General features: G+C 45.1%; 1 protein-coding gene across 1 annotated transcript in view; it reads right to left on the bottom strand.

Annotated features, from left to right (window-relative positions):
• The window catches only part of SIRT5 (sirtuin 5), a 337432-nt gene that overhangs the window by 210510 nt on the left and 114387 nt on the right, over positions 1–12535 (bottom strand). Inside the window, exon 4 of the mRNA XM_069613545.1 lies at positions 11638–11863. Within this exon, the coding sequence (XP_069469646.1) occupies positions 11638–11863 (226 nt within the window). The remainder of the gene's footprint in view (positions 1–11637; positions 11864–12535) is intronic.

Here is a 12535-nt window from a genome sequence, read left to right as displayed (position 1 = left end):
TAATCCATGCTTTTTTCAACTCCGTTGGCACCCGGTTTTCATCCAGCAAGTCCTGGGGTGGCAGTGGGTGGGGTTTGAGGGCGCTGTGCTGAGACATTGCAAGGGGACCAGTAGTTTAGAGGGCCATGGCAGGAGGGAGCATGGGAGGGAATATGGGACATCAGCATCTTCCGGCAGTTAATGAGTCTAGAAAGGCAGGCAATGCCATGAGGTAAGACTTGCCTTTCGGGGCTTCCAAGGCCCCGTCAGAAAAAAGAAGCTTGGTGCCAATAAGGCATGAATTATGTTGTGAATGCTCAATTTAAGCTAGAATTCCAGAAAGGAATGGTTAATACACATATACAACATGACGGGTACTAGTAGGAATGATCTACGATCAGAACAGTAGGTCTTAACCAACATCATCGTTTTAGCTGGCATGTACAACAGGACTGTTCGTAACAAAGCAGCCTGAATGGGAAAGGGGTCATATGCCATGCCAGATTGCTGGTTATCTCAAGATAGATTTGTACACACAAACATTCACCATCAAATTACCTTCTTTGGGCAACAAGCAGAGGTTCCAGGGATGGTGTTCATCTGAATGAAAAATAACGTCAAGCAGAGAAAACATGTTCATCAGTGAGTTATAACTTTAGGTACATATGTAATACCGGCATCTGAAAAGAAGGGAATCTTTATCCATGCATGGCAGAACACTTCTGACGGAATCCACACCACGATGTGATTACACAAAGCCAATCTCCCATGCTAGACAAAGGCAGGGATCTGGGACATCTACATCTTGAAAAATGGAAGTTGAGCAAGAAAATGAAGTGATGCTAATTCACATTAGATATCTTCCATTTTCTTGTCCACAGCAAACAAGGAAGAGTAGACATTCAGGCAAATTTTCTAAAGTGGAAGAAGGTCCACTGCACTCATCGCCATTAGAAGCCAATCTACTCAATCAGCTGGGGTAGCAACGGTCTACAGAGAGGGAGGTGAAAAGGAAGTAAGGCAAAGGCCATATTTACAGGCCACTACACAGACAAAACCCAGCGGCCTCCAACACTACACATTTGGTGAAAAAAAAGGACACCTGCCCTCAAATTGGTGTGCAGTGCATCAAATACACTGCTCGACAATGGCTCAGTGCTTCTCCTCAGTTTGGTGGTAGCAATTCCAGAGCAGAGTAGCTTGCAGTTTGTTGCTTCTTGTGTACTCCAGAGACAGAATCTTCCCAACATGCCCTTTCCTCCTTGATTTGCCAGAATGCTGACAAGGCATGAGATATGTCTGCCTAAGAAGCCAGGCCAGCTTGAAGTGGTGTGGGAAGTGGTTTCATGATCCGATGGCTTGCCTTTTGCATTGAAAAAAGCACTGGCACCAAGACCTATATCTGGCAGATGGTTCTTGGGTCATGAGGTCAAACACATGAGCACATGCCCCATGAGGCTATGAAAAGACCTTAGCCCGCAATAAGACTCTCTTTTCAGGCTTGGGTTCCAACATAGTATGGTGTCCCCGATGTGCCGAGGGAACTGCCATCTCCATGCAAAACCTCACTTGGCTAAAACCAAGGCAGGGATCTGGGTTCCATAATGCATTGCAATGAGATTAGGGTGTGCGCGGAAAAGGAATCCAGTACAGGTGGGAAAGCGCAAATGAGTCCAGATGGTCCTTGCTTATTCTCCCCCCACTACCCCAAGCGCCTCATCTCCACCCATATCTAAAGAACAGCTTTGCCGAAAGAAGAGCCGAAACCGGTATACCCACAAAAAAAACAAATGACAAAATGACGAAGGCGAATACGCTGCTTTCTTTGGGGGTTGGGTACGGGAATAAATGAAGACAGGGGGGATGTTGGGGGACAGCACCCCCCCGCCTCCCCTCACATTTAAAATGTTTAAAAAGGGCAAAAAAACTAAAAAGGCATTTTGGAAATTCAACAAAAGACAAATGGTGCGTTTTCTGCCTCGTTTTACATTCAGCATTTCAACATGGAACCCTGAAACCAATATGAACGACCACTTATCCACAACAAGATAGAGGGGAGGGAAGAGCATAAAATGACTACCAGATCTAGAGTATGGGGATAAAGCTTCAATTTAAAAAAGAACCTCTGGAAACTTTCTGAAGTGGGAAGTGCTAAATCATCGAACACCCTCAGAAGAATTTGAGCACAGTTTGTTTTCCATGGTCGAAACAGGAGCCTTGACTACTGGAGGTATTCTCTCCAAAAATCACAGTGCAAGTATCTGCCTTCTTCATCTTATAGTAAAGATGCGTCTTCCAAAGCAGTGCTAAGTGCAGACTTTTCTTTAGATGTCATGCATAACGGAAGAACAACAGGCCTACAAAGTAGTGTACCTGCATGAACCTTGTTCAGACACTTCCTCTTGTTACGACTGATGGATTGTGACAGACAACCAAGCCAACTCAAATTCACAGATTTGGTTTATAGAACATAATAATGGATTAGGTTACCCAGTTTAATTGGAGGGGGTATGGAGGTCAGAGGATTAAGTTGGATCTATGCAGCACTGTCAGCTTCTTTCTAGAACCATGGTTCACTATCGTCCCAGACAAAGTCTGGTGTGAAACATTCACACAGTCTCTGGGATTTCTTTCTTGGCGATGTGGAGTCTTTCTTGGACACACCTTGTGTTGTCAGGGTGACATACTGACCTCCAAGACCTGAAGGTCATCTGGCACCAGCAGCTGGCTGGGGTGATCTAGTCAGGGCCAGACTCCTTCAGGTTCGTGGGAGTCATGGAGCTTCCCCACAAGAACTTGGTATATGGAGTCCTGGAGTGAAATGTGTGGCCTCTCCACCAATATGCAAATCTTTCTACAATCTAGTGTAATGGTGCAGAAGGAGGAGACTGACACACAGATGGCATAGTGGTTGCTATAGACTTAGTCTTAAAATGAAAGACATAATCCATCTATCCCTACTTCTATCAGGGATTTCCCCACCTCAAATCAAATGCTAAGGATCAGTCAGAATGTCTGACTTAACTAAAAAGTCCACCGCCGTGCCAAAACTCTCATTCTGTCCCTTGCACTTATAATTAAACTATGTTCTTGGTCCAAGAGATTGACTCCCTTCTCCTGGATGAGGCAGCATAGTTCTGGTTGCGTGTTCTTAACCAGGGGGAAAGACACCCTCTTCCCCAGGCTTCTTGGCTTTTTCCTGCAGATATAGCACTACCAGGAGAATGACTCCCTTCTCCTGGTATCTTGGTTGAACAGTCACTTCACAGTTGGCAGTACCCAGGGGGAATTACTCCCTTCCCATAGTTTCCTATGACATGTTCTCCGGTTTCACAGAAATAACAATTAGGTGTTGGTAGGGTCTTTGACCCATGTTTCCTCCAGCTGTGTCCCAATTGGTTCTCCGACTCCATCAAGTACTGACATGAGCAAGAGTACTGGCTTTCTCTTTCTCCCAGCTTCTTCAGTAGGTCAGACTGAGTTTACTAACCTGCCCAGTAAACTACCACGAGGAAGATGACACTGTTCTTTCTCTCTTTGGAATCGGGTCGCTGACTCCAGTGTTTCTATTCAACTCGGTAGACATCGGTGTACTCCCCTGCCAAGTACTGCCACGAAGAAGAAGCTTTTTAACAACGTCTTGCCACTTTATTTCTAATGGCAGGATTCCAATTTGAGCCCTGTTCAGGAGTGTTTCCATTTAGCAATATAGGAAGTCCCTTTCTGGGGTTCTTCTCCTACCCCTCACTTTCAGGGTATGTCTGGCTCTCCTATATGGACTACAACTCGGTCCCCACCGGCCGGCACGGTTTTGCCCCCACTTTCAGGGAAAGTTGCAGAGGGCTCCGGTCTGTCCTGGAACTCTGTTTCGATACTCTTGCTGCTTCCACGTAGTATGTTACAGATACGGCAGGTACGAAGCTGCTGGTTCCCACTGGACTGCTTGTCTGACGTGCACCGCGCTGTCCCTCTTCTTCCGTTGATGGAGTCAGCAAAAAGGTCCTACCTCGGACCCTGTAGGGATGCTTTGCTCTTCCAGCGTCCTGGTCTACAGCCTGGTCTCTCCACGCCGCACCACCGTCCTGCTTGCGGCTCCTCCAGGAATGGCTTGACAACACGCTTAGTCCGTTGTCACTTTTTATCTCAGTTTCTTCAATGTGCTTTTGTGGAAAGCTAGAATGCTCACCCTGGTTCCCAGTAGCATTCTTCATAGTTCTGCACCTCCTCCTCATCTCAGTCCTCATCACACCAGATACTCTTGGGTAGTCTGGACACTTCATCGTCCCAGTAGGTGCTAGACTGATGGCCCTACACGTATACATTGGGACATTTAATTATTGTCTCAGGGTGTACAGTGTGGGGGTTTGTGATGGTTATACTGCGTTCTCCCTAGATGGTCGTCCTTGTCCCCAGTGGGGGAGTCTCCCAATGAGAACCTCTCGCTGTGCACCACCCCCAGGGCCACTGTTGGGTAGAGGCCTCACCTCCCTGGACTCATGGGAAGGGGCTCCTCCTTAGGGAGAAGTGACGACATCTAGGAATTTGTCACTCTAGGCTTGGGTCAACTCCTCTTGTTCTCTTCCCCAGATTTCTTTTACCCCGCCCTCATCTTTCAGCCTCTGCCGCTCTCCTTTGGATCCACCCCCCAGCCACCCATATTCTCCTTACTTTGTCTATGCCCTTCTCCTTCCTGCCACCCCAGTGATGTCTCTCCTTCCTACTGCCTCTGCACTGCTCCAGAATGTGCTCTCCTGCCTGATCACCCCTTTTCTGATCCCATAAGTCTGTTTCACTGCCTTCTCCCCCGTTTCTCTCCGCTAGATCCTTCCATCTTTTCGTGTTCTTTATTCTCTCTTCCAATCTTTTTTCTTCCCATATCCTTCACCCTTTCAGCTCTCATTTCCACCTCTGCTTCTCTTTCGCTCTTCACCCCCACTCTGATGTTCTGTCGCCTTTTCCCCTATCCACCCTTCTCCAGTCTTCTGACAGTCCTCCTCTGCACCTCAGTCTCCCCTTCTCCACTTTCTTCATCCCATCCTCTCGTTTCTTACTCCACCTCCTTACTGCAGTTTCTCCTCTCTACCTCCTCTACCCCTCTTGCTTTCCTCACCACCTGCTCCTCCAACCTCCCTTCCCCCTCTCTGCACTTACTGTGCTTCCCTCGGTCTTCTTGCCGCCTTGTCTCTTCCATGGTTTCCTCCTCTGCACCACTCTTCCTCCTCGCCATGCTTTAACCTGTCCTGTGAACTCTGGACTCCTAAACTCCCCCACCCTCCATCTGTTGGGGTAGGGTCTTTATTTCAGCAGTGTCTGGAAGGCGTGTAGCCAGATTTATTTGTGTCTTGGAGAACTACAATTTTCACAACTGAGAAGCATTGATGAGAAGACTGCAAGGCTGTATCCACCATTCAGTTATCGGACACTACCGGTTTCTGCAATCCACTGTGCCACACCTCGGTCACCACTCTGTGCCAGTAAGCTAGTACGTTTGATTATGTATATATTGAAAGAACACCATGAGTGGACACAGAATCCGCAGACACATTTGCTGGGACATTTTGCCATACTACCCTTGGTAGAAGACCAAGGCTAAGAGCCTGCAGTGAGGGCTGCTCACCCTGTAATGAACTGGTTAAATAATTGGTCAAAACAGTCATAAATGATGCTTGACAAAAACTGGATTCTACAACTCAAATTTGTAAGAAGAGATGACCATGTTTGTGATTACTGGTGGCAGATGCCAATGGCTAATACATTTCGGACCACATTGGTAATTCATCAGGGCAAAATCTGTAACAATGTATGTCAACAAGGTAAAGAATATGAAATCAACATGCTACATAAAAAGTCAAAATGTAGTGATCCAAAACCGAAGCAACATCACAAAGGTTCAAAAGTCATGATCCAAAAGCAGTGCAGCAATATGAACAAACAGATGGAAACATAGCAGAAAAAACTGAAAAGAAAACATGTCAATAACAGCATAATACTTCCAGAAAACGACACAGTAGACAAAATAAATGGAAATGACAATCTCATATTTAAATCCTTCACAATTAAGATTAGTGTCCTACAATAAATCCAGGATAAGCTAGCCTCCGACAGATAAAAAGAACCCTTGTACAAGTACTGACATGTGACATTATGTGAAGAGGGTTGACAGCTGGCAGAATGTGTCAGTGGAGGCCTCTGATCACCACATCAAAGTCTGTGATAGGCATCAAAAAAGCTGTACAAAAAAATCCCTACTCACCAGCACACTCAACAGTGGAGTAAAGTATATTCACTGTGAATAAAAGAAACGGACAGAAAAAAAAAACCAATGGACAGACTGAGAAGGATTGGTCTTTTTAAAGGATTCATGTATCTTTATTCAACATTAGGAATTAAGACATTTGGGTGAAACCGATTTTGCTTTTTAGTTGTTTGCGCACAATTTCTTTTATTGAATTACTTTGCAGTGTATACCCTAGGGGACGGCATTCCGTGCATCAGTTCCCCCCAGGCTCATGCAAATCCCACCTTAGTCTCCAGCATGTGACCGCATCACATTCTGCACAGTCTGATTGAGCAAAAACCTGCGACAGGACCACTGCACAGTCCAAAGATACCAGCCAAGGATTAACTTGGCAACGTTGCCCATTACAAATAACTGAAGGAACACCTCTCTCCTCGAACTGGGGGTTGGGCAGTGGGAAGACTAGAAAACCATCCTCTGCTCGTCAGTAGCACGTAGACTGTGAAGTCAGTTCGGAACAGATGTTCCAGTTAAGTCTTGAGACAAAGGGATGCACATACGGACCACGCAAAAATATTAAATACCACCAAAGGCCCAGACAGCATATCTTCGAAGAGGAGGTCCAAGAAACAGGATGTGCGCGTATAAAGTCTGTAGCATCCTCAACACTTCTCCTGGAAAGGCTTGCATGCCAAGAAACCAAATGTATCTGCATGCCATTGGATCCCGTTTGGAAGAGACCTCAAAAATAAAAGAAATGTCACAATGCACTAAAGCTGCTCGAAGCATAGGGAGTGAGAGAACTTGGGAAAACGTTGAAATCAACAAAGGGCAAGGAGCTACAACACAGAAGCCAGTGGGTTTTTAAACACACAAACACATCAAAAGGCAGCCATGCAAAGAAACCATGTGAGCTACAGAAACATGTCCAGTCTGACTGAGTAGAGGACAATTATATGGGAAGGGAAGTAGCTGGATGCGGCAGTAGGAAGAAGCTTGGCATGGGAAAAGCAGCTCCTGCAACTGGTTGCACATTTCACTTTCCGCTTATATGTTCATGCTGCTGCACAGAAATTCTCCTATGTCTGTACGATAGTACGGACATCCTCTTTTGCCAGATTTGTGGGCACTACACAGAAGTAATTATGATTTTTTTTTTAACTATTGCTTGAATCATATCTCATATTTACAGTATTTGAGAGGATCCTGCGAAGTTCCCAGAGTTGTCCTTATTTTAATTGATAGAGAAGACGGTTTCTGAATGTCAGGAAAGATTTTCTTTTTGCTGCTTTTCCTCTATAGACAAAAGGAACCCAACTATTTACTACCGTTTCAAACCTGCTCCGACTTGGAGCCCATTCAAGTCTTTTTACTTCACAGACCTCAACTACCTCATGTATTTTGGGGGCACCAATTAGTCCCTATGCTATCCGTGGAGGAGAACTCAGTCCTCCATAGAAAAATTTGGTTTTTATCTGCACATATCACTTTCTGTAAATTTGAGGTAGAAACACTGTCACTTCAGCTTTGTTATTTTGTTACTTTGAACCTGCACCCAATAACCTCTCATTGAAAATTGAACCCAGAAGTGTACCCAATTGTATTTAGATGTGGAGAACGGATGGGTCTGGAGAGCAGATGGGTGCAGAGAGCACATGAGTGCGTAAACCTGATAAGTACGGAGAGCGGATGAGTGCGGAGAGCAAATGAGCATGAAGAAACGGACAGGTGTGGAGTCCAGAGTAGTGTAGAGAGCGAATGAACATGAGAACATGAGAACAGTTGAGAATGAACAACAACTGAACGTGGAAAGCGCAGAAGCGTGTATGCTGACCGGAACAGTATGCAGAATGGACGACTACGTAGAATCAAAGAATAGTATGTATGATATCAGTGAGACCAGATAAGTGTGTAGATCAATCAAACAGACTGCTAACAAAGCAGTTTAGTATACAGAACCGATTAAAGCGTAGGCAGACATGAGTACAACCGCGGGGTAGACCGAAGCGCATGCGCAAGAAGCACAGGAGTGCATATGTATGGAACACATGAGAGCATGCGTGAACCGCACTGGAGAATGAAGGACAGAGTTGAGCACGCAAAATGAACCAGAGTACATGAATATGCACTGTCGGGCAGACATGAATGTGTAATACAATCTTGAACAAAAATGCATATAAAAGACCAACCTGCACGCAACTGCGTGACATACATAATATGCTTTGGAATGCAGGAAACGTCTGAAAAACATACATCTTACCACACCCCACGCTTACTCTCTCCCTTACACCACCACTCAACTAGAACACAGAGATACTATGACACCATTCGGTATAACTGTTCTCATATCTACATATCCCGCTCACTCCACATCTCTCTAAGTAAACATCGCTGGTATCACACCCCCAGCCAGGCGTCCTCCTCAGGCCTAACGCAGCCACACTCGTTCTGGATAAAGCCATCCAGAGCGAACACATACTCCTGATATCTCAACCACACCTACCGCTAAGAAGCAGCTACCACTTGAATTCCGCACCAGCTGCACACATACATGGTGCACACATGCACCTTTTGACTCGCCCTACTCTCTCTACTGACCCGAACTTCGGTTCCCAAGGGCGTTCAACCTACCAGCGCCTTCAGACCATACCAATGGTATACAAGGCGCTATATAAATGCAAAATAACATAACATAACATTTGTAACTTTTTGGTTATTAACATGACAAGTCCAGGATGGGCTGGTGGCAGCGTATACGTTTCTACAGTTTTTGTCTCATGCACGTTTGCATTTTACCACTTACAGCCACATATACCTACCATAATCTCTTAAAAAGGCTGTGCCACAAGATTTTTGCATGTCCTTTGGCCATCTTGTTTGACCTTTTCCTGCTCCTGAAAGGTTGCGATTGCCTTGTAGGAAAACTTTCTAGGGAAAGCTCCTGCTTTCCTGGACAAAGAGGCGGTCTCTGCGTGTGGCCAGATGTGGGGGCTGTGTCTGTCTGATTCCAGTCCACATCCATGCTAAAGTGTGTCTGTTGCTGGGCAGATGTGTTGGTCAGAGGCGGCACAGGATTGGACAGCCCCGCCAGTTTCAATGATGCAGATCCTTGCCATTGGTGGGTTTGGGGCAACTCCAGATTTAATCCTAGATAAAAGGGAGACACCTGAAGCCATTCTTGAGATAGTCATTGGAGCAAAGATCCCTACACTAAGAAGAGCATCCTGCTGAAGACCAAGAACCGGCCATTGGAAGCCAGCAGCAGCACTTTCTTCAACCATCCGGGCGAAGCACTGATACTTTGCTGGTCTCCTGAAGACCTTCATCAGTGGTATGAACACGACGACCAGTGGGAACAACTCATTTACAACCAGTCTTGACCCTTGTTTGTGGAAACTGTCCTTGGAAGCCTTCAGACATGTTCCAGAACCATACTGTGGGCTGACCAGCTTCAAATTGGGCTGCCTGCCTGCATTGGTCATTGTCCCTAGTTTATTTATTGTTGGATTGTTAGGCGCTTATACAGCAAGTAACATACTGTTTCAAAGCGCCCACAGAGCGAAGGGAGGGAACAAAGGAGTGAACAAGGGAGTGAAATACATTATAAAAACACAATATTTAAAAGAACAGCGGAGAGGAAAGGAAGAAAAGGACAAACCTACTATTCCTTGTGAGTATTCAGAACGTGCAAGTGCAGCAAGGAGGAGGACAGAGGGGGTAAGTGCTGGAGAGTCCGAGCTCATGGGTGAGCCACAGATGAAGTGCTTGGGTTGTTGAGTGCTACACGGACTGGAGCCACATTAGGAGTAAGTGCGAACCACCAGAGCGGAGGGTGTGCCATGACAAGTGCTGAGGGTAGAAAGGAGCTGAACCGATCGTGAGGGAGGTCAGGGGCCCCCCGAGGATGCATAAGGACCCCGGACACCGATCACACTAACTGTGGGATTAGTAGAGGAGAGAAGAAGGGAAGGAGGAGGAAAAGAGGAAAGTCTTGAGGAGCTTCTGGAATTTAAGAAAGTCCTGCTCAAGGCGCAGAGGCAGTGGGATGCTGTTCTACAGGAGGGAGCCATCTGAGGAAAGCAATCGACCACCTACCGTCTGTTTTGCAAAACGCTTTACACAAACAGTTAGTGCCAGAGGAACGTAGTGGTCTAGAGGGAGAGTATTTAGTAAGATTTGAAACCCAGCAGGCCCTTGACTTACGAAACAAGAAGCATCCCCTAGCTATTGCAGCTCTCCATGGCCAAGAGAGAGATCTATGTTCTTTGCAGTTTCATTGTTTCTGCCATTCCTGCCATTTCTGCCATTTCGCTGCCGGCATCGTGTCCTGGGAGTCCCCAGAGGTAGTCGCTGGAGTGGTGGTCCCGTTTTTTTTTTTTTAGTCCAGTACAGGTGTCCCACTGCCCAGTGTCCCCAACAGATCCATCAGAGAATGGCACCATGAACTAGAGGGACCCGATACGCCAATAGCAACCTCGGCACCAGAAACCCCTGGTCTTCCTTCAACTGAACCAAGGTACGGGAAATGTGTCTACAGTGATCCCAGAATAACTGAGTCCAGGGTGTGTGTAAACCTAACTATTCCTGCACTGCTATTTACATAGGGTTCAGCGGGTTCAGCAGGCGTAAAGTCCTTACCCTACCTGTCCCTTTCCTAACTGAACAGTGGTGGTCTGGTCAAGGATCCTCCCCTGGGCTTTCCGATGTTTGTTACCAGCGGTGAAATCAATAACCCAGTTGGCTTTGCCAATTGATCAGAATTTTAAAAAGACAACCTTCTGAAGAGAACCAACTACGTTGGGACCGGTCTAGGCCCACATCATTCCCAACTAGGAAAGGACAGTTTAACGTATAGTGCCTTCATTTAGAAGATTTGGTATGGTGTTTCTAACTCCTATATTTTCAACATATTGGTTCACTAGCGGATTGTTACTTACCTGGTTCTTTTTATTCACTTACTTACTATTCTATAGTATTTTAAACTGCTTTAACTGTATTCTAGAAGGGACATGTTAGTGCTCTTAACAGAGCACACCACACAGCAGTGAATGTTTTAGTGCGTTACTTGTGGGTTTTCATAGTTTGTCTCAGAGTTTATTTAAGGTTAAATACAGGACTGTATTTTGTATACATTCTGTTGTATTTGCATTATTAAGATTGCTCTGTGTTTGCAACTCTCACACTTCTCAAGTATAAGCCTTGCTGCTCACACAAGCCACCCAGATAGAGTTTGGAAAGAAATTAGTGTCTATACCTGTTCACCAGAATAGGGTGGCCTCTCAGAATAGGTCTAATAGGGTTGATTCTGAAAATCCATCTTAACACACGATCATGCCAGTAACCCTAACAGATGATAGAATAACTCACGGAGACACTCCTGGCTGGAGTGGGAGTTTGGGTGCAATGTGTATTATTCTTACCATGAATCTCCAGGAGGTCCTTGGAGCCTGCTCTTCGGTGCAGCTCATCAATGTTCTGGGTGACAACCACAACTTTCCTTCCTTGCTTGCTCAGCCTGGACTCGCACTCGGCAATGGCAACGTGGGCTGCATTTGGACGTTTGGCGAGCATCAACTCTCGGCGGTAGTGATAAAACTCCCACACCCTTGATGGGTTCCTGAAGAATGCTTCCGGAGTGGCCAATTGCTAGATAAAATACAATGATGCACTTTAAAAATTGAATCAGCACCCGACAGCTGTCAAGTAGGCCTTTAATATATATGTTATTGAGTATTTAGGGCCAAGATAACAATGAATTAATTGCTTTGTCTTAATTTATGGGCGGCTGCAAATGAAGCTAAATAATCCAACTTAATGGTGCTATAAAAGAAATGGCATCCTTCAATTAAAAACCCATGAGGATGAAATAGTGCATGCAAAGGAAGAATTCAGGGCTCCCGTAGCCTAGAAAACAGGTCCAAATCTTTAAGAGAATGCAAGTGGTGAAAAAAAAGAAGAAAAAAAAACAATATGGGGGGCGGTCATTTCCACTTTTTAGGACTACGTGATTAACCTTTTACTTAGCATTCCATAATCACAACTGAATGCCAACAGGCTGTACTTATTAGAAAAAGACATAAAAATAGCACACAAGAATTATAATTATGAGCAAACCTACATTTATTAGCCGCGTAGAGAGGCTATTATTTTTTACTAATGTTTTGGAGAAAAAAACACTATTTAAAATCTTTAAATAAGCTTGTCTATGTGAAAACAGCTTTCCCTGAATAGGAGGCTTAAAAAAAAAATAATTAAAAAAAAAAAAAAAAAAAATATATATATATATATATATATATATATATATATATATATAAAAAA

This window comes from Ambystoma mexicanum, chromosome 5p (genome assembly GCF_040938575.1).
Source record: "Ambystoma mexicanum isolate Mex_15411 chromosome 5p, UKY_AmexF1_1, whole genome shotgun sequence".
Classification (NCBI taxonomy): domain Eukaryota; kingdom Metazoa; phylum Chordata; class Amphibia; order Caudata; family Ambystomatidae; genus Ambystoma; species Ambystoma mexicanum.
Note: the sequence above shows the minus strand (reverse complement) of the source record. Positions and strands in the feature narration are given on the sequence as shown.